Source organism: Chelonoidis abingdonii, chromosome 4, assembly GCF_003597395.2.
Source record: "Chelonoidis abingdonii isolate Lonesome George chromosome 4, CheloAbing_2.0, whole genome shotgun sequence".
Classification (NCBI taxonomy): Eukaryota; Metazoa; Chordata; order Testudines; family Testudinidae; genus Chelonoidis; species Chelonoidis abingdonii.
Window position 1 is genome coordinate 68,689,459 of NC_133772.1, and position 22,931 is coordinate 68,712,389.

Genomic DNA, 22,931 nt, shown 5'->3' on the forward strand with positions numbered 1-22,931 from the left:
CTTCCTGACACAGCAAGCAGGAGGCTCCGGGAGCAGCTCCAAGGCACAGGGCAGGAGCAGCACATAGCAGCATGGGGGAGGGATAGCTGAACTGCTGGCAAATGGTAGCCTGCTGGGCAGCTGCTGCACAAGGAACTTAGGAGAACAAGAAGCTGATAGAGGGGCTGCCAGTCCACCCTGGTTCCAAGTCCCCACCAGCTAGTTGCAACGGGCTGCTCTTCCTGCAAGCAGTGGACAAAGCAGGTGGCTGCCAAACAACGTTATAAGGGAGCATTGCATAACTTTAAATGAGCATGTTCTCTAATTGATCAGCAATGTAACAATGTTAACCAGGATGACTAAGTGCGGAGTTACTGTACTTGGTGCTGTCATATTAGAATGGAAGACCAATGAATTACAAAATGCATTTATTAGAAGCAGTGCTTAAGTGTGTTCAAAAAAGATATGGACACTTCCATAGCAGCTGCCATCTGGGCCCATGAGTGGTATCTCAGGAGAAGTCATTACATCAAGCTTCCTATGAAGCTGTGAATCTAACGTTGATATAACTGTGGTTCTTTATTGTATCACAGTGAAACATGGGCACTGCGGAACACTAAAGAACAGATGATTGACATTTTTGATTCTCATAGTCTGTGCCAATTGTTCTTATCCTGACACTTCATATAGATCAGAAATGAGGATATTCTTAGGCAACCCCAGCAACTGCCTACATCAACTCTGGTCCAGCTTCAGCAGTTTTTCTGATACGGGGAATTATGAAGTCCATATACAAAAGACTGCTGCTACACAGCTGATAATCAGATGGTCGCCAAAATGACAGATAGAAATTGAACATCCAGCCAGACCATCCTAAGGATTAAGCTAGAATCGATACTGGTGGTGCTCAGTATGAAATAGGCTATATCCCTTTGCGATTTGCCTTGCTGATGATGATGGAAGAATGTCAGTTGAATTGGACATTACTAATTTTGGTCCCCCACCCCACCCCACCCCGCCCAATTACCATTGTTTATAAACCTCACTGACCTGTGGTGAAGCAATGCAATGCTTTGTCCATCAAAATAGAGAGGAAAGAAAAGATCAAAATACTTATCATACTATCAACTTCCACAAGATTTACTGCACATTAAAATTCTGAATTTATTTTTGTGACAACTATTCACTACAGGGTTAACTGAAGAAAATGTTGAAATTGTAATCCTATAGTTATTCCTGATGTGAAAAGTTATGCATATACTTAGCAACAATAATAAAAGTATGGAAAAGGAGAAACCAGGACACAAAGTTCCCTCTTCTCTCCACTGAACAGTTGTTTCACTACATAGAATCATAGAAGATTAGAGTTAGAAGAGACCTCAGGAGGTCATCTAGTCCAACTCCCTGCTCAAGGCAGGACCAACTAAATCATCCCAGCCAGGGCTTTATCAAGCTGGGTCTTAAAAACCCTCTAAGAATAGCGATTCCACCACCTTCCTAGGTAACCCATTCCAGTGCTTCATCACCCTCCTAGTGAAACAGTGTTTCCTAATATCCAACTTAAACCTCCCCCAGTGCAACTTGAGACTATTGCTCCTAGTTCCGCCACCTGCCACCACTGAGAACAGTTGAGCTCCATCCTCTTTAGAACCCCATTTCAGGTAGATGAAGGCTGCTATCAAATCCCCTCCTCACTTCTCTCTTCTGCAGACTAAACAAGCCTAGTTCCCTCAGCCTCTCCTCACAAGGTCACGTGCCCCAGACCCCTAATCATTTTTTTTTGGTTTGCTTTCTCTTGTGGAGGTTCTCATTTTTTTGTCCATGCCTAACCCATATTCCATACTTTATTTATAATTCCTTAAATGCTATCAACATCAGCTCTAGTGCCATACCTGAAGCACAGCTACGAACTAAGGATGCAGTATACAGAATGCCTAGTAGTACCTAATGTGATGGTTTTATTATGCAGATCCTAATCCAGTGATGACTAGGCAGAACCCATCAATTCATTTCATACAAACCACGCAAACAGACAGTTGCAACTTTTAGCTACTACTCTGTCTTCATTTGAGCAGGCAGCCTACTGCTAGAAAACTAATTATCGATTGTCTGAGCCATCCACTCCTGCACTGTTTTCACTTCAATCTTTCAGCAAAGATCATGACTCCAAGAGCATACGATACGGGGGCCAGTCAGTTTAAACAGACAAGGGGAACTTACTTCATCTACTTTTGATGTTGGTATTTCTACCTACCTAAAAACAGCTGCCTTCATAGCCTTTACTCTTCTTGCCATTAAGCCATGAGGAAAGGGGAATTTCTACTGAATCATCTTAACACACTAAAATAAGGATTATTATTAATATCTAGCTCTCATAACCTCAGTAGATCTCAAAGCACTTTTATAAAGGAGGAGATCATCATTATTGCCATTTTATAGATAGTGTAAGTGAGGCCCAGGGAAAGAAGTGTCTTCCTTCAAGTCACACAACAGAGCCAGGAACTGAACACAGATCTCCCGAGTCCCAGTCCAGTGTCCTGTTCACTAGGTTACACTGGCATCCAAGTGTTTGTTTTTTTCACACTCACACACACACGACATTTTTTATGTTTTATGTATAAACACACAGTATAAAGAGGTTACTCCATTACACTTGAGCAGCCCTAAAGAAAAACTAATCAAGAGGATTGTAACAGAGATCACTAAAGACCACCACATTAGGGTTTGGTTTGGATTCTTATCGAACCCTTGTACCTGGAAACTTGGGGTGGAAAACTTCTAGGAACACGTTCACACAGGGTACAGATTGTATCTCTGTACTCTGGTTGAAACTCAAGGCACGGAGGGGAGCCGCAAATACATTTGGGTGAGGTTCTTCCCAAACATGAGCAAAGCGTTGTGGGACCTGAGCAGAGGATAGAGGTGGGTTCCTCCATCAAAAAAACCCAAAACTATTTTGATCATCTGTGTTTGGCACAAGCTCTTGTGTGATTGCATCTTTCCAAAAGGCTACAAAAGGGATAGGGCAGAACAGCAAGAAAACAATAAAATGCTTGTGAATTGGCAATTATAAGCATGATTTACAATACAAACAAAAATAAGGGAAAATTCTGGTCTGGCATTGATGGAAAGCATGTGGATCTAATACATAGAAGAAATTATTCAAGCACTATTATGAAAATATTCCTCCTGTAAGAATGACAAATGACAAATCAGTGTCATCTTGGGTTGTCTGTTGAGCCTGCTGTATTAAGTTAGATATGCCTGGCATGTAGTCTAATTTGCACACACCATCCATTAGACATTTAGACTAAGTTTTCACATTTTTGTTTCCTACATCATTAATTTTGCTTTGCTTTCCTTATGGAGGTTCCCACTTTTCTGTCCTTGCCTAATGCATACTCCATCCTTTATTTATAATTTAAATCTCCTCCAAATACAGTGGGTGCATTTACCCATGGTCATCACTTACCATGCGTGTCCCCTACAGTTTTCCTCTGTAAGTTACAGCATTATAGCTTGCATTGGGGTTTATTACAAATAGACCCCTGGAAGTGGTTTACATGACCAGTTTACCCCCAGAAACTTGTTAATGCCACATATAGCTGAACTGAAAGAACTTAAATTTAGTTGCTGTTTCTTATTCCCAGTGAAAGAGATTCTGTTTTGCTGAACTGGCGTTAAGATTGTCACTTTATTTAGACTAGAACATACATGCTTTATACAGTGTTTGCTGTTGAAAGTGTTGGGTGCCACATTAAGAAAGATACACATAGGAAACTGACGCACGGACACCAACACCAAAAATGTCACCTAATTTTGGGTGCTTGGATTCAGTGTATAGCCTCAAGTCTGACTGTAATTTCATTTTTTAATTGCCTCCAGTACGTACCTCTGTACATTCATATTACAGATGTAGAAAAAAAAGATGCTGCATACAAATCACAGACCTGCCTTTTTATTTCTTATTTCAGCTGTTTCTCTGGATGCTCTCTACAATCACAAATGTAAAAAGCTCAGCCATAGTAGCATGTATGACAGTGTAAGAGGTAAAGTGTCTTAGCAGCTGCAGAAGTTGTTTATTAGAAAGCAAAACCATTTTCATTATAAACCCAAAAGTTTTAATTTTCAAGTATTATATATACTGCATCTAGGGTGACCACCTTTTCAAAATGCAAGAACAGGACACATACAGAAGCCCCATCCCTCTCTGTGGCCCTGCCTCCTGCTCCTCTTTTTCCCCCAAGGCCCTGCCCCTTGGCCAGGGCAGAAGCCAGAGCCAGGCGGTGGTAAGAGCTGACCTAGGAGCAGGGGCGGCTCCAGGCCCCAGCACGCCAAGCGCATGCTTGGGGCGGCATGCCGCAAGGGGCGCTCTGCCGGTCGTGCGGCAGACGGCTCCGGTGGACCTCCCGCAGGCGTGCCTGCGGAGAGTCCGCTGGTCCCGTGGTTCTGGTGGACCTTCCACAGGCATGCCTGCGGGAGGTCCACCAAAACCACGGGACCAGCGGACCACGGGACCAGCAGACCCTCCGCAGACACGCCTGCAGGAGGTCCACTGGAGCTGCCTGCTGCCCTTCTAGCAACCAGCAGAGTGCCCCCTGTGGCATGCTGCTGTGCTTGGGGCGATGAAATGTCCAGAGCCACCCCTGCCTGGGAGCCCAGGCCATTGTGGGGATCTCTGGCTCTCCATCTACACTGTGTGGGGTGCTAGGGTACCCAAAAGCAGACTCCTACCCATGTCCCTGCCCCCTGGGGCATGCTGCCCACCAGGACACACCGCCCACAGTAGATAGAGGGTCCACAGCTCCCCATAGTGGCTCAGGTTCTCTGGGTGGCTCTTACTACAGTACTACTCTGGCTTCTAGCATGGTTGTGGCAGGGCATTGGAGGGAAGAGGCGAACAGGAGGCAGGGCCTCACTGCAGGGGTGGGGAGGGCTAAGGCCCATCTCAGCCCCCGCCCCAGCCCCTCCACCAGGAAGAGGTTAGTGTTGCCCCGAGTCTCAGGTAGACACAGAGTGGTGCCTCAGGGAATCTTGGACAAATGCTGCCCCGGAGCCAGTCACCATCTTTTCTCTGTCAGCCAGCCATGGCTGGCATCTGCAGAGTCAATGTGGCACCATCCTCTAAACTGATGCACTTTGCTCATGGCATGTCCTTGGAGTGAAATTCATTAAGATCATACCAAGGGCACATAGTCCCATAAAAACCAAGTTGGGTCGCTTGGCTCAGTGGTCTTTGCTCTCTGCTGCACATCAAAAAGCAGCAGCTGGGAGGAACATTCATAGCCCTCTGACATTTATTCAGTTCTGAAACTTTGCCTCTGTATTTCCCCATTTACAGTGTCGCTATTGTTTGTTCATCCAACATTGTCTCACCTCCCCGCAACCCATAAAAGTGCTACCTTTGAGTTGCCCACCTTCACTCTCGCTGTTCATTGTAATTTTCACCCATCTGTCACTCCCCCACATTTACCAACTCTTCTTACAGACAGAATCCTTTCAACTTCCTAAACTTAACTCTGGGTGCTTTCCCACCAAAATAACCCAGAGCTTTGATAATAAAGAATAAATAATAAAACAATTAAGTACAAGGAGCTAAAAGAATATTGCCTTACAGCATCCTCTTCACTATGTTTGTATGCTTTGCCCCAGCCTTAGACTGATTTGTCACTTTTTTACATTGTAAGCTTTTCCAAGTAGGGACTGTGTCTTTATAAGCATTGTACTAGGCCCTGCACAAACAGTGCTCCAATCCCAAAAGGGGCCTTTGAGTACTGTTTAAGTTATATCACAGCAGTAGAAGCAAGGGAGTAAAGCACTTCAGTTCAGAGATTTATCACCTGGAGCAGCAGAGCAGAGATAAAAAGAAAAGCCTGAAAAAGGAAAGACTTGGAAAGGGAAGCATGTATGGGAGTGTCAGGTGATGTCTGGGACGAGTTGACTGATTCCCAACAAATAGCTGGACATGAGGCAACTGGGAAAGCTAAGGCGGTGTTTTCTATTTTAACTGCTTAGCCATCGGGAAAAGGTTCTTAGTTTAAAAAAAGATCTGGAACAATTTTATTTTCTTATTTATCTAGGAATGTGTCATCTCTTGCTGAGAAAGTGATTGAGAAACCAATCTGACTATTAAAGCACTTGATCTTTTTCAAAGGCAATTATATTAAAGCCTCCATGATACATTATTCATATCACCAGAGTGCTGCCTCTCCTACTACTGTACTAGACCCTCCTAGCTCAGCTAGAGGGACAGACATGGCAAATGACTGGAGCTCAACAAGCTTTCATTTTCTGCTCCCTCAGTGTTACACAAAGCCTGCAGCAAGCAGGTCAGGTACCTTCTTAACACAAGAAGAACGCCAAAAATAAAGTTGTGAAGGGCTACATACAGTTATCTGTATAAGATAAGTTGATAGCCATAAAACTACCTTTCCTGTAGTTATCATTATTGCTACAGAATAGAGAAAAACTTCACAAGTAGTGATCATAGATCTTAAATCTAGGCTACAATGGATAGCATGATAAAAATTTGGCAAATTATCTTCTTACGCTAAGCTAGTTACCAAATAGCACTGAATACTGCAAGCTGGGGTTGAGGCCCGTTAGCAAAGTTGTAACTTACACAGACTACCTACACTAAATCCAATTTCATCAGTGGTAGAAGTCAGTTCCAGGAACTCAATTTTACCTCAAAACATTTAAAATAACCAAGTAACGGAAAGTAAAAGGCGAAAGATTTATACGATCTGAAGAGAAACCAGAGTATATCTACTATATCAAGCTTCCACAGAATCACTAAATCAAAATATTAATTAGCCCATCATAAGTTAGAGGGAGAATTTTGTCTAGAACTTCTAAATCTTTCAGGGTCTTTTTAAAAATTCAAGCTGCCTGAAGAGTTCCAGTTCTTTTAAAATAATTTTACTACAGAACTGTGTAAAAGCTACTTTAAGTAGCATTGAATGAAGACACTACACATACATAGATAAACACTTCAAGACATAGATAGGGACTTTGCAGCTCATGCTGAGGTCCCCAAAAGTGTGCTTCTACTCACATGGAAGGGAATGGCAAAACTCCATTGGGAACAGCAATAGTCCTGAAAAACGTTCAGACTGAATCACCCAAGTCTGCGAGATTTAGATGGAAAGACCTTCCACAGGATTTCAGAGATACCAAATAAGTGTTACCTTCATAGCATAGAGACTCTGAAGCTCAAAGACCCATGGGTTGGTATAAGCAATTTTTGGATATTTATCTATCCAAACCCAAATGCCAAACATTTCGATGTACACCCTTCTAACTAAGACAGTTTTCAGACAGCTTTAGCATATGCTGTGAGCCCTGGACCAAATCATGATTTACTCCTAGCCTCAGAATCACTATATGAGAATAAAATGTACACAATATATGAAATAGCATATTTTTAGAACTTAATTTTACATCTTTGAATTGATCAAATATGAAATCTTCACATTATAATTTAAATTAGGGCATTAATACTCCAAGAAATCACATTATGTGACAGTTCCAAATAAAAATCACTAATTGTAGCCCATAAAATGCAGACCAAGGCATAATTCCACTGAAGCAAGAGAGAATCACTCAAGCAAAAGTTTTGATATGGTCTCCCACAGTATTCTTGCCGCCAAGTTAAAGTATGGATTGTATGAATGGACTATAAGGTGGATAGAAAGCTGGGTAGATTATTGGGCTCAACAGGTAGTGATCAATGGCTCAATGTCTAGTTGGCAGCCGGTATCAAGCAGAGTGTCCCAGAGGTCGGTTTTGTTCAACATCTTTATTAATGATCTGGATGATAGGATTAATTGTACTCTCAGCAAATTTGCAGATAACACCAAGCGAGGGGGGAAGAGGTAGATACACTGGAGGGTAGGGATAAGGTCCAGAGTGACCTAGACAAATTAGAGGATTGGGCCAAAAGAAATCTGATGAGGTTCAACAAAGACAAGTGCAGAGTCCTGGCTAGGATGATTTAGTGGGTGTTGGTCCTTTTTTGAGCAGGGGATTAGACTAGATGACCTCCTGAGGTCTCTTCCAATCCTAATATTCTATGAAGAGAATCATCCCAAAAAGAGTTAATTCAGTAACATTACTGAAATGCTACCATGCTCTTACACTCAATGAAGGATGAGGGACAAATCACGTGACACCTCTACCAACTTTTCAACCATCTGTGGAGTGTATCGGTAATAGTCAGATAGGAGAGTATTCTACAATGCAAAAGCATCTGAGGCTGCATTATTTTTTTTGAGGAAAAGTTATCATATGTACTATAAAATGAGTGAAAATTCAGAACAAGCAGCCATGTCTACTATTTAAACTCTGAAGAATTGTCCCCCACCCCAAGGCATTTTACATGCTACAACATTTTTTCCTCATTATAACTACTGCTAACTACTACTTGTCCAGGCTTTAGATGTATGTGCATCCATAATGGCTAAGTCTACCTTAATCATTAAATTTCAACACTAGCACACCAAGGGAAATTTTCTTCCATATGAATATATGCACATACAAACTACAATCACAGGCAGCCTTGGTGACAAAAGTGACTAACATCTGCCAAAACAAATTCAATTGAATGAATGTGGAAGGAATCCCTAACTATATCATAATAATGAGATAACCCATCTCTCCCCACCAAGGAGACAACAGAATGTCTGAAACCCAATGCCTGCAGCCAAGAACAGTTTTAAAATACCTTCCAGAATATGCAACAAAAATATAAAATTGTCCCAGAAACAGAACAGAGTAACAGATACACCCCAACTCAAATGTACTGCTTTCTAAACACGTTATGTGTTACACTTGACATGAAAAATTCATAAAGAGGAATAGACATCATCTGACAGACAGATTTGACTGAAGATATTCTCAGAAAAGCATACTGCTGGCTAATTACACTGCCAGCCTCTGCTTCACCATGCTCCAGACCTGGGGAACCCAGATGAGAGTGCAGAGTGCAAAACCTTTAAGATACTGACAGAGTCAATGCAATCCTGCAAATCTTATTAATAATCACTGACTATATTACCAGTGATAGGTATACATACTAAGTGAACATCTGACACAAGTTCCTCCCCTTAGGGCTATGCATGGAGGGGTGCTGGATTCACCACAGAAATGAAATTATGCCACACTGCAATCAATGAGAATGCCCTTTCTGACTCCCTGTCCAGCATCAGTTATGGCCAGATCTCCCCCAAAGACATCCATCCAGTTTAAGTACAATACAGATGGACAAGGAAATGATAGAGTTGTGAAGCACCTGAGACAATTGCCAATTCTAGGAGCAAGAGAACTCTTACATACAAAATTTTCAAAAGAAGCCAGATATAAAATTGAATCCAAACGTATATCCACAGAGTTAAAAATTATTACTAAAATCTTATTGTTCCTTATTAGAGCTATGTATTTTTACAGTTGCATATCTGACTTCATGCTGAACATTCCTCAAACTATTGATATAAAATGAGTGCAACAAGCAGGAAATATGATTAAACATGAGCAAGCCTGGGTTTCTTCCTCTGCCCAATTTCCAAGGTGAGACAAACTTATTAGCCAGCCATAGCTCGAACTACTATAGTCATCAGCAAACTATTTCGCAACCTTTTCCTGTGCCCACTGTACTGACATCTGGACTTTTTCCAATGAACACGCAGGATCTTTATTCCCAGCACCACAAAGAATGAAGTAGTAAAGGCAATGTCCAACTACTTGGACATGCCTACATATATGTTCTAAAAAGTTTAATGGAACATGAATCTTTTTTCAAGTATAAATCCTAAAATCTGTAATAGGCCCTTCCAGCTGCCACTAACACTACCTTACATGCCAAACTGAGTGGCCAGTAGTCTCTGTATGGTTCTTACTACAGTATTACTCTGGCTTCTGGCCTGGCCATGGCAGGGCATTGGAGGGAAGAGGAGAACAGGAGGCAGGGCCGGTAGTAGTCTCTGGGCAGTAGTCTCAGCTGCCTCAAAGAAAATTTCTTTGCAACGATGAAATACTCCTGTGATAAGTGAAGGGGCGGGGTGGCTCTCTTTTATGGACACCTCGCCAGCCAGTTAGCTATGAAATCCCTCTTAGTAGCTGTTCTCTACTTGCTTTACCTGTAAAGGGTTAAAAGCCTCACTGCTATGCACAAGGAATTGAGTGGGCACCTGACTAGAAGAGCCAATGGGAAGGCTAGAACTTTTTAAAATTGAGGAAAAAAAACCTTCCTTTGTCTATCTGTTGTTCTCCCAAGGAGAAGGGCACGGGGCAGCAGTTATGTTGTAAGAAGCCTGAGACAGGTATGAAAATCCATCAGTATCATACCTAGAAACTACTCATTTGAAACCCTAGATATGTAAGTAGATCAAAAAATGTCTAGGAAGATGTGACTAGGTTTCTCTTATTTCTTTATGGCTTATGGATTCCTCTGTGCTAACCCCAGGTGCTTTTTGTTTTGCTTGTAACCTTTAAGCTGGACCTCAAGAAAGCTATTTTTCGTGCTTAATCCTTGTAGGTTTTTTTTTTTTTTAGTTTTTTTTTAAGTCTAGCAAATGCCTAAGTTCCCAGGTGTATTTTCTATGAAGAAAATTTACCTTTAAGAAGAGAATTGGATTTTTGTGTCTTAAGAGGTTTGTGCATATGTTGTTTAATTGGCAACAGTTGATTTCTTTTCCCGCCCCTTCCTTTCTCAGCTCTTCCCTGGAGGGGAGGTGAAAGAGCTTGAAGGTATCCCACAGGAAGGAATTCCCAAGTGGACCTTCCTGGATTCTCAAAGGGGTTCTGCACTTGAGTGCGTGGTCAGAGAGAAACTGTAACCTTGAAAGTTTAATACAGGCCTAGAGTGGCCAGTATTAATTTTTTGAATCCTTGCAGGCCCCCACCTTCTGCACGTGAAGTGCCAGAGTTGAGAATCAGCCTTGACAACTCCACTATGACACTCAGCTGTTAGCTTATACGGCTTAACTAGGTTGTGTAGTAGAATTATGAAAGTTTTGTATAAGAAAATCAGGGAAGAAGCTAAGCATCAGATGTTTGTGAGCCTTGAAGAGAGTCACTGGCACAGAGACTGGAGCCCAGGTGCCCCACAATAGAGTCACTCTCACTCTCTTTCTCTGACCCAATGACTATTTCATACAAAGCCTAACTGCTTCAACAGGAGAGGCTGAACCCCACATCAGAACATCTTCTAGTCCAGTGGTTAGGGCCCTGGGAGATGGGGACACCTGTGTCCAAGTCCTTGATCCAGCATGGGGATTTGATCCTAGGTATCCCCATTCCCAGGTAAGTCTCATAGGGGTTGAAAGGTCACGAGGAAGACACCATCACTTCTTCCTCCATTTGTGAGTCTCGTCATTCATTTCCTTTAATTTCATTAAAAATAAACATTTTATTTGACCTAAACCAAGATTTTCCAGCTTTTTTGATTTACTGAAAATTTTTAGTTTCTGTTTGGGTTGAACCACATCTTACTTTGGATTTTTTGATCTGCCAGAGAACCAAAAATTTCAGTCATTTGCACAATCCTAGTTTTAAGGCCTATAGACAGTTTTCTTGACTTGTGAGATGACCTGAGTTTTGACCAGAGTCATTTGCAGAAGGCCCAATATACCTTAAGGCCTTTCTTTAAGAATTAGGACTATAGATAGGTGCACAGATTTTTTTTTTTTTTTTTTTTTTTTTTTTTTAATATAGATACTGCGCACTTGGACTATACAAAAAACAAAAACATTCTACTGATAAGTCATGGCCTGATGTTTTTGTGGCCTGGGAATGGGAAAGGACTCTTGAAATCTTCCACTAATTAAGAGAAAATATAAGCCCTTTAAGGATTCTGTAGGACAGAGGATGGGGGCTTTTATCAACTTGTATGTTGGGGGTCTGTCCCTTTTCATTTACCTTTCCTACTTTCAGCTTTAAGTTGAAGGTGTAATGGGCATCAAATAAATAAATAGAGCCTGAGACAATGATGTTTCTTTGGTTTTGACAATGCACCTTAGCTATCTTGGATGTGATCCCCACCAATTTGTCCTGTGCTGCCTTTGCCAATCCTGCTGCTGGGAGAGAGGTGTAAATTTTGCTTGTCAAAACACCTTGCTGAAACCTAGGGAGATGGAGGCAAGACCCTAACATCTGGGGACATGGCTGTTTATTTCTGCTTGTCCAGTGCCAGCTTCCACTGGATGAACCAATCTATACTCGGTCACCCACCTTTTGTTGTAACAAAGCCTCCTACCCCACACCCCTCAGCTTTTTCCTTCCATCTCCACCCTTTGTTTGTGTTAAATTGAAGGAAATGGATTAAAACTAAATCACAGCTTTGTGAGTGAACTGAAAATATATGATTGCAGCCTATTTAAATGGCTTATGATAGCCATACTAACATTACTATTGTAATTTCTGAAGGCTATAGGGCTACATCTACTCTGTAATTAAACACCTGCGGCTGGCACATGTCAGCTGACTCTGACTCATGGGACTCAGGCTAAGGGATTGTTTAATTGCAGAGTAGATGCTTTGGGACCCTGTGAGGGGGAAGGATCCCAGAGCTTGGGCTCCAGCCTGAGCCCAAGTGTCTACACAGCAATTAAATAGCGCCTTTGCCCGAGCCAGCTGACAGGGGCCAGCCGTAGGTGTTTAATTGCATAGACATACAAAATCAGCTGTGTCTCTTAGGGTAAGTTGTTTTTCTTGTAGCACACACTTAATACAAGTAAAAAGGGTTATACCAGGTGTAATCACTGAAAAGTTAGACCTCAAGATCCTTGAAAGAGATCCCTCTGTCACTGTGGGGTATAATGTAACTTTAAAATAATGCCATAACCATGGTAATCCAAGTTTCTGCATCACTTAAACCTAAAATGCCAAGTGCTATGTATCACAGTTACAGATAAGGCACAAATGGTAGCATAACACTTCTGTTAGCCATCACTACAGCAGAGTGAATGGGATGCACCTGCTTAAACTCACATGAAAAATCACTTTTCACATTTTGAAAATCATAATTTAGACAGATTTGGATTGGTAAACATGGTGACATTACTTAGCACATATCCCCCTCCTCTTGTAAACTATGAATCTGTTATGGCATAATGGATACCTAACCTCCCCTTCACAGCTGAAAACAGGTTTAATGAATCACAAAAATGTGTGCTTTGCTAAACTTCACCTGTCTAAAATGAAAAATGGCACATACAGGATGTTTGATTCATATACATCAGCCTGCTAATATGAATGTTTAAATCATGAACTAACTCTTTTGCTCAGTGTTTTTTGCTCTGGTTAAAAAAAAGAGTGGGGGGCGGACTTTCAGTAGAGTATTCAAGAAATTAAAAGGGACACACGTGAGAACCAAGTCACCTTTGAAAAAACTGAATTAGGAGTTAAATTAAAGTGCTTAGGATTCAATCCTGTCTTCCACAACAACCCGATTATCTTATAAAAGCAACAACTTTAGTAAAGCAGCAATTACTTTGAAAATAACTAGTCATTGCACTATAGTCTTCCTTTACAGTGCCAGGATTCATGACAGAGAAAGTGATCAAAGCAAGGTGCACATCTGGAAATAGCTCATGGGAAACAAGACGGCTGTCAACAGTACATTACCCCAGAACTGTATTAGTTCGACATCTCTCTTCCTTTCAGTTATTCTTTTCCCTGGGGGCTCTCCTAACTTGGGGACTAAATCTATTGGGCCTAGGCAGAAAACGTCTACTGTATGGGCCAGTTTTTAATATGGGCTCCTTTTCTGCACCCACATATTGCAGATGACATTGATGTCATTGTTTAGATCAGAGATGGACAAACTATGACCTGCGGGCCAGATCCAGCCCACAAGCTGTTTTAAGCCAGCCCATGAGCTCCTGCTGAGGAGCAGGGTCTCGGGCTTGCCCCGTTCTGGTGCTCCAGCCAGGACACTAGGTCAGGGCCCGCACCACGCAGCTCCCAGAAGCCATGGCACGGCCCTGCTCTGATGCTCCAACTGGGGCACAAGGTCGGGGGCCATACCATATGGCCCCTGGAAGCAGCCACATGGCCCCACTCTGGCTCCTATGTGCTCCAAAGGAGCTGCAGGGATGGTGCCTGCGGATGGGGCAGCATGCAGAGCCACCTGGTCATGCCTCCACATAGGAGCTGGAGAAGGGACAAGCCACTGCTTTCGGGAGCTGCTTGAGCCAAGCTCTGCTTGGAGCCTGCATCCCTGAGCCTCTCCCCATACCCAAAGCCCCTGCCCCAGCCCTGATCCCCCTCTCCAAACCCCTCAATCCCAGCCCGGAGCACCCTCCTGCACCCCAAACCTCTCATCCCCAGCCCCACCCCAGAGTCCACACCCCCAGCCGGAACCTGCACCCCTCCCCTGCACCAGCCCTGATGCTCCTCTCACTCTCCAAAACCCTCAATCTCAGCCTGGAGAACGCTCCTACACTCCAAACTCCTCTTCCTCAACCTTACCCCAGAGCCCTCACCCTTTCCTGCACCCCAACCCCAATTTTGTGAGCATTTATGGCCCGCCATCAATTTCTATCCCCAGATACGGCCCTCATGCCAAAAAGTTTGCACACTCGTGTTTAGATGTACAGCTACCTGAATCTGCAACCACAGCCAGCTGGTTAAGCATCTAGTTGTGCTTAGGTGTTGCAGGTTCAAGGAAATGAGGTCTATTGAGGACCTATTTAAATCAGACCCTATATCCACTCCATTTTGCAGAACAGAATAAGTAATGGAAGCACTGCTCTGCTAGGTGCATGAGCTTAAACAAAAAAAAAACCACATAACATTTTTGCCTTTGATGGAATTGTTCCATACAATATGCAAAAACTAGTTTCTTGCATACAGGTAAAATTAACACACATTCTTCAAACTGATCACTTCATTTAAAAGTTAATTCATTTTAAATAAATTAATAGCACAGTATTTCTACATAATACATTTTTAGTTAATATAAAGTGTGTTTATTTCATATATGTTAAGTGGATTCTTCAGTGTCTTGATAAGGCTTAGTATAGTTCCCCCTACTTTTTTTCCTATTAGCTCAGGCTCCATTTTTACAGCCTGGTAGTCATTACTACTCCTAGTGGGTCCAGTCTGATAACCGAGTAACTGGAGGAGAAAAAAAAAAAAACCCTAAATCATTTTTTTTTCCATACTTTAGCTAGCCTGGAAGAGCCTGCTGTCTCCCTTCTCCTCCTAACATACTGCATTGTAGCCAGTGAAGTGATCTACATGAGAAATGCTCTAGTATTTAATTCCTAATCAAGGGTAATATGATGACCCTTTCCTTCAATTCTCTCGCCATGTTTATTAAACCAATTGAGCAAGGGAAATTTTTCTGCCACTTCTTCCTCAAATTAAGCTCTGCTCACCCACAGAAGTGTTATACTAATAGTTATTTTAACATATTGGACCAAATTTTCTATTGGCATAACTCCACTGAAACCAGTGCAGTTATGCCAACAAAGAATGTGGCTCATTATTTAATGACAAACTTGGTTTGTCAAGAACTTAGTTCTAAAGACTCTTTCCTTTGACAAAACAAGCATTCAGGAACTCTGAGAAAACATGCTTGAGAAAACTATAGCTCCTAGTTTTACCAGAATAGCTCCATCCATGATAGATGAAATAGCCCCATCACTAGAGATTCACAAGAGTAAAAAAGACCACTGAATCTTTAAAGAAATTGTTATTAGTGGCACTTAACGAAACATTTAAATATTTAGCATCTTATACTGCATCAAGGCAGTTGTAGTTTTATGTAGTCCACAGTGTACAGACCATGGAAGTCTACCTAGTATACTTTATCCTGTAAATTTTTACAGCCATGAAGGTGCAGTCCTGGTTCCTGTAAAAAGCCCTAGTAATGGGCCTGATCACAAAGAGGCTATGTGAAGGCCCAAAATATGTTCCTCTTCAGCTAAGGCAGAGTATCAAGGGTCTGCTCTGTGACCTGCCACTTACTGGCTATAGTAGACTGCAGCAGCAACAACATGCAGGGAGAGGTAAAAGTGGTCAGTCCACATAGTTGCATGTCCACCAGCAAAGTCACCAAAGCATTATTCTGTATTCTTCTGCATGATCAAGCCCTTCCTAAGTAGAACTTAATACTCAGGGTCTGCAGATGCTTACATTCATGTGCAATGGAATACTACTAGTCCCACTGCCTTTTCATCAGCACATGCCTTCTGAGGGAGAATGGGATATGATCCTGGTGAATGGAAGTCTTAAAATAAAACAAACAAAACCACCTCACCACCAGTCACTTAACTAGCTTCCATCAGGAATTGCAAAATTATCCATTAATCTTCAGGACAAGGATGCTAAGAAAGTTGGGTATCATCTTATGTTGCTAGCAAATATTTTTTAAATACTTGCTGCATGAAGTTGTGTCTTCATTAAATTACAGCATTTCAAAACTTATGAATACACTGGTTTAGGCAGTGCATATTTCTTTAAAAAATAACCCTAATTAAATAGTCAGGACAGGAGAACGGAGAGCCATAATACCAGGAAAAAGTTAAACATTTCCAATATGCCACCATTATTTTCCCAACACTATGGTAAAAGAGAAGATTGAGTTTCTGTGCTGCAAGATCACCCTCCCTGCCAGAAGTTGGTCATGCTCATGGTGTGTGTGGGAGGGGAAACCCTGTTTAAACAAACAGATACTCAAACAGCAAGTAAAAAAATCCCACAATTTACATTTAAACTGATTGTTACTCAATGTTGCTTCAGATGGAGGAACACCCCATAAAACAACTAAATATGAGAACCGATTTCATGGCCCTTTTGCCAGGGTTTGTGATCCTGTAACCAGATACTGTTCCATTTACACTGCAAAGATCAGCAGCAAAGGTTCAATTCTGCAAAGCACAGAGTATCTTGAACTCCTACCGATTTCAGTAGCAGTTAGGAACAGTTGGCATCAAATAAAATAGGGCCTTAATTACCTCACTCTCTAAAGAGATTGCAGCACTAAAGTAGGTTGAGTTTCTCTGACTGAGTTTTGAAGACTCAGTTCCTACCTGAATTATATGCTGATATAATCCCACATTTACAAAAAGATGTAAAGAGATTAGTTTTTTTGAGCCTAAAACAAAACTTCTGTAAGCCGAATACTACTAGCTAAAAGGAAGATATCTTACCTTAAAGCATCAAAGCTGTCATATGATCCAACTGTGTAGTGTCTAAACAATTTCTTTGTTCTATCTGTTCGAGTTTCTGCATAAAAAGATGGAAGATAAACTTTTAATAATACTTCTATACTTACAGAATGAAGAATAATCAAGTGCTCTTTTTATCTGTAATTTGAAAACAGATGATATTTTCTCAGTTTTATATTAATACAAACCACTGGGAGTACCTCAAAGTATGGTTACAAGTGCTTCAGGTGAGAAAAATGTTAATTTTGCAATTGATAAAATATAGATATTCCACATCACTCACACACACTGAGTACAAGATTAGCAGTAATTTTCTTCGAGTGCATCACTTACAAGAAATTCCCTTTACTTAGAAAGATCAGATGCTGCAAGTTACTTGACAAAAGCTGTCCATATCGTCATCTGTAAACTCCTGACAGCCAATCTTAATCTGATTTCCCCCCTAGATTGGGCTAAAATAAATCATCCACCTTTTTAGTGATGATAATAAAAACGCAAAATAGTAATTTTGGACTTTGGGACCACAATCAAAGCTATTTGAATAATTCATAACCAGCAGTAAGAAAATGGGAGCAGAGGAAGAGATGCAGGTGCTCTCATCCATCATTGCCAAGCAAATCACACAAGAAAACAACATCAGTGTGGAATGTGTACCCCGTTTACATCTATAAAAGGGATAGCACTGTTGGAATATAAAAGGATTTAAAAGGGATGATGCATAGCAACATAACTGCCAAAAAGCCATTTGAAAAGTCAGCCATGTTACAGCCTGGGAGACACTTTTGTAAAAAATATATAAAGCCTACGGACAGGGGAGGCAGCATCAAACTCATGTTCAGGACCAGAAACTTTTTTTTCAAATAAATCCCCCTTCCACTTTTCCAAACCCTATTATCACATTAACATTGGTTTAATGTTGATAAAAGTTTAAGTATAGATTTAAATTTAGCATCACATATACAAAATAATCTGTAGTTCTCTCAAGAGGTACAGCAAAATCTATCAATAAAAAGGAGGTTTTTAAAGTATATCAGGAACATCCTAACAATGGTATTGGTCCATTACTAGATGGAAATAGAAGAATCATCAATAATGCAGAAAAGATAGAGATGTTCAATAAATATTTCTGTTCTGTATTTGAGAAAAAGGTGAAAAAGTCATATTATATGATACCACTTTCTCCATTCCACTAGTATCTCAGGGGGATACTATACAACAGCTCCTAAGGTCAGACATTTAAAAAAAAAAAAAAAAAAAATCAGCAGGTCTGAATATCTTGCACTCCAGGGTTCTTAAAGGGCTGGCTTAGAAACTTGCTGGACCATTAATGTTGATGTTCAAGAAGTCTCCGAGCACTGCAGAAGTTCCAAAAGTCTGGGGGGGAAAAAAGCTAACGTTGCATCAATATTTAAGAAGAGTAAATGGGATGACCAGGGTAATTATAGGCCTGTCATTGATCCCGGGCAAGATAATAGAGTGTCTCATAAAAGACTCAATTCATAAAGAATGAAAGGAGGGTAATAATAATTAATGCCAGTCAACATGAGTTTATGGAAAATAGATCCTGTCAACCTAATTTGATATCTTTTATGAGATTACACATTTGATAAAAGTAATGATGTTGATGTAATATAATTAAACTTCTGTAAGGCATTTGACTTGGTACCACACAACATTTTGATTAAAAAACTTGAATATAAAATTAACATGGCACACATTAAATGGATTAAAAACTGGCTAAATTATAGCTCTTCAAAAATAATTGTAAATGGAGAATCGAGTGGGTGTGTTTCTAGTTGGGCCCTGGAGGGATCGATTCTTGGCTATTTAACATTTTTATCTATGACCTGGAAGAAAACATAAAAATCACTAAAAGGGTGCAGATGACACAAAAATTGAGGGAGTGGCACAAATAAAGAGGATGGGTCACCGATATAGAGGGATCTGGATCACTTGGTAAGCTAGGTTCAAGCAAATTTGAATTTTCATATGGCTAAGCATAAATGTATATCCCTAGGAACAAAGAACGTAGGCCATACTTACAGGATGGGGGACTCCATCCTAGGAAGTAGTGACTCTGAAAAAAGGTTTGGGGACTGTGGTGGATGATTAGCTGAACACAAGCTCCTAGCATGACACTGTGGCCAAAAGTGCTAATGCCATCCTTGGATGCATAAACAGGGGAATATTGAGTAGAAGTAGAGAGATCTTTTTACCTCAGTGTTTGAGACGGTTGTGCCTACTGTTTGAATACTGTGCCCAAAAGAGCCACGAAAATGATTAAGGGATTAAAAAAACAACATGCCTTACAGTGATAAACCAAATAGATTGAGCTCTGGAGTTTATCAAAGAGATAGTCAAGGGACGTTTTAATTAGAGTCTATAAGTACCTACCAGGGGAGAAATATTTACTAATAAGTTCTTCAATATACCACAATCCAATGGCTAGAAGTTGGAGACAAATTTGGACTGGAAATAAGGCACACTTTTTTTTTTTTAAAACGGAAAGGTTAATTAATCATTGGAATAATTTACCCAGGGTCGTGACTGATTCTACATAAGATGTTTTTTCTAAAAAAATATGATATAGCTATTATTTTGTGCAAGTTCTCTGGCTTGTGTTATACAGAAGATCAGACTAGATAATCAAAATGATCCCTTCTGACCTTGGAATCTATGAATCTACCACCATTTTGGGGTCTGAAATCACGTGATCAAAAGAAAATCTCATAGCTTAAAGTTCTAAATCAGGGATCCTATAAAAAAGTATCAACAAGCCACACTTGCTGAAGAGCTGCAGCAGTTCCTAGTGCCTCCACTGGTTAGTTTCTTTCTAACTGAATGCAAGTCATAAAATATTCAAAAACTACCAAAATATGTAATTAAGAGGTTAGGAAACTCATCTTTGTGGAGAAGATATTGGGTAAATGTTTATCTGTTATAGATATTTTTGTTCTTTCTGAAAATAAAATATGGCATGTAGTTAATTTTTTTCTCCAAAATGTTCACAACTCTTGGAGACTACATAACTTCCAAGGAAATCTCTAATTTAAACACAAAATTTTAAATGATCTAGAGAATGGGACAGCCTATTCTCCAGCCTTGTGCAGAACAATGGTAGCTGTTTTCTAGCAATGAGAGTTTTGTTTTGTTTTGTTTTTTTTAAATGGGCTCCACTCAAGAGGACTGGGTCATTTACCTCTGCATACAAGGACCACTGTGATAGTCCACAGCCAATGAGCATAACCTACCAAAAAAATCATGTCTGGATGACATTTTGAGATATCAAGTTACAGAGCAACTTTAGAGTATTCAGCATGGTTATTATTCCCACAATGTGTTAGGTTAGTTGCCAATTCCAAATAAGCCAAATATTTTGTCCATGAAACACTTTTGGGTGATTTCCAGTCACTACAGTTTGGTTTGGGAAAAACCCTCAGGTTTCCCTAAAACTACCATCACGTTACAAAGACTTGATAATCTGTCACCCAAATTCAAAACAAGAGTTTCTGTATAATTTGAGACCACCAACTCCTCAGTGCTCACTAAGGTTGCTTCATACAGCCCACAGTCCTGCAAATTAACCACTAGATACTTCCTTTTCAGTAAAGTTTGTCCTTGATATTTGTGATCATTTATTGTACTTAGACTTGAGAAGAACACTTTAGTCAGGTTTTATTTCTGTATCTTACTAAAAGTAGTCAAGGGCTAAACTTTGACCAAGGACTGTCAGCGCTAATGCAGAAACTCCAGTTCCTGAGAGCACTTACTAGGTGGATTAAGCTTTGATTTAAAAAAATGCTTTTCAAATTTAAACTATCCTAAAAGTTAAACAATTAAACTGATACACAGCTCCCTCTGCATTTTGAAATGTAGCACACTTTTAAAAAACAGAAAAAGGAGTGAAATAGATTATGTACACAAGTGGACCAGTTCACAAGATATGTATGAAAAGTAGGCCATAAAGAGATAAGAAAAGTTTCATATAAACAGATGGCCAGATTGTCCCCTTCCCATGGAATGGTGACAGAGGAGAAATATCTCCATGGCTCTACAGCTCCCAACAAATTGTTTTGTTGGGGCCTGGTGTTTGTCTCTTCCCATGTCAAAATGAGTTGGTACGTCACCAGACAACTCATAGATCTTACCAAAGCTGTACATATCACCCCCATCCCAATGGTCCTTCTCCCTGCCTCTGAAACTAGAAGCCAGAGAGTGTAAAAAAGGCCTCACTGAACAGTGAGAGCAAGCTACTACATCCACTTTTCAGTGGGATTTACCACTAGTTCCTGTGAGAGAGGAGCACTTTAGGCTCAACCATGGCCAAAAAAGTTAGCTAAATGGTCTGAGGATGGAGGTAGGGAGGAGAATCCTTGAAGAAGATACACTCCCCTTTCACAGAGGAAAAGCTGTGAGTGTAGCCTGCAAAATAAACTGCCCAATGCTATAAGGCTGGATTTGAAGTAGCTGCATAATATTCAGGTGTATACCATCTGAACAAGAGAAGACACTATTGTAAGGGATGTGATGTATATGTATTATTCATTTTCCCCCAGGTGTACTTGTTCGCTTATGTAGTTGATGACCTGCAGTAACCTTGACGGCTTCCCCAAAGAACAACTTTGAAGTGATCCATATATATTATGGCCTAGATAACAATGAACAGATTTCTTTTGGAAATTGTTCTGAACAGCACAGAAAACCTGAATTATATTAAAAGGTAGGTGAGACTTCATGTGAAATCTATCCTTAGATCCCATTTACAATGTATCACGGGCTGTTTCAGAAGCCAATCAGAGAGAATGAAAATCAGAAAACAGGACAAAAAAAAAAAAACACAGAAAAATTTCTGCGCTCTCAATACTGTTTGTTGAGTCTATTAAGGAGCCAGATGTTGCTGCAGGAAACTATTTTCTACAACAGGATATCACCGTTCTATCAACATATTCAAAGCAGATGGGAGGAAAGGCAAAATGCAGTAAGACAAATGACATTGGTCAACTACTCCAGTATGTGCTTTCCAATAGTGTATTCACAAGGAACACTGGATTCCTAAGGGAAATACTTAGACTTACTGGTCTCCCATCCCAGAGTCCAGGCACATGTTATGGACAAGGTGAACTAAATTTCCTGGATGGATATGTCAGCCCTGAAGTTCTGTGGCATGCTTCTCTTACAGATATCTGTGTTCACAACCAAGTCTACCCTATTAGCCAGTATCAAAATAACAAATCACAAAGAGAGAAGGGTCAGGAAGCAGTCACCACAACAAATTGGAGGCCATAAAAAAACAGCTTCCTCTCTCTTCCCTACATCAATCAAAGGAAGCCAAAAAATGTAGGCCTGGTCTACACTACGCATTTAAACCGATTTTAGCAGCGTTAAACCGATTTAACGCTGTACCCGTCCACACTACAAGGCTCTTTATATCGATATAAAAGGCTCTTTAAATCGGTTTCTGTACTCCTCCCCAACGAGAGGAGTAGCGCTAAAATTGGTATTACCATATCAGATTAGGGTTAGTGTGGTCGCAAATCGACAGTATTGGCCTCCAGGCGGTATCCCACAGTGCACCACTGTGACCGCTCTGGACAGCGATCTGAACTCGGATGCTGTGGCCAAGTAAATAGGAAAAGCCCCACGAAATTTAGATTTTCATTTCCTGTTTGCCCAGCGTGGAGCTCTGATCAGCACGGGTGGCAATGCAGTCCCAAATCCAAAAAGAGCTCCAGCGTGGACCGTACGGGAGATACTGGATCTGATCGCTGTATGGGGAAA

General features: G+C 40.8%; 1 protein-coding gene across 5 annotated transcripts in view; it reads right to left on the minus strand.

Annotated features, from left to right (window-relative positions):
- Positions 1-22,931, minus strand: part of SHANK2 (SH3 and multiple ankyrin repeat domains 2) — a 673,265-nt gene that overhangs the window by 205,947 nt on the left and 444,387 nt on the right. For all 5 annotated transcript variants that reach the window (XM_075065249.1, XM_075065248.1, XM_075065253.1 and 2 more), the window contains one exon: positions 17,136-17,211. In XM_075065249.1, coding sequence (XP_074921350.1) covers positions 17,136-17,211 — 76 coding nt within the window. The remainder of the gene's footprint in view (positions 1-17,135; positions 17,212-22,931) is intronic.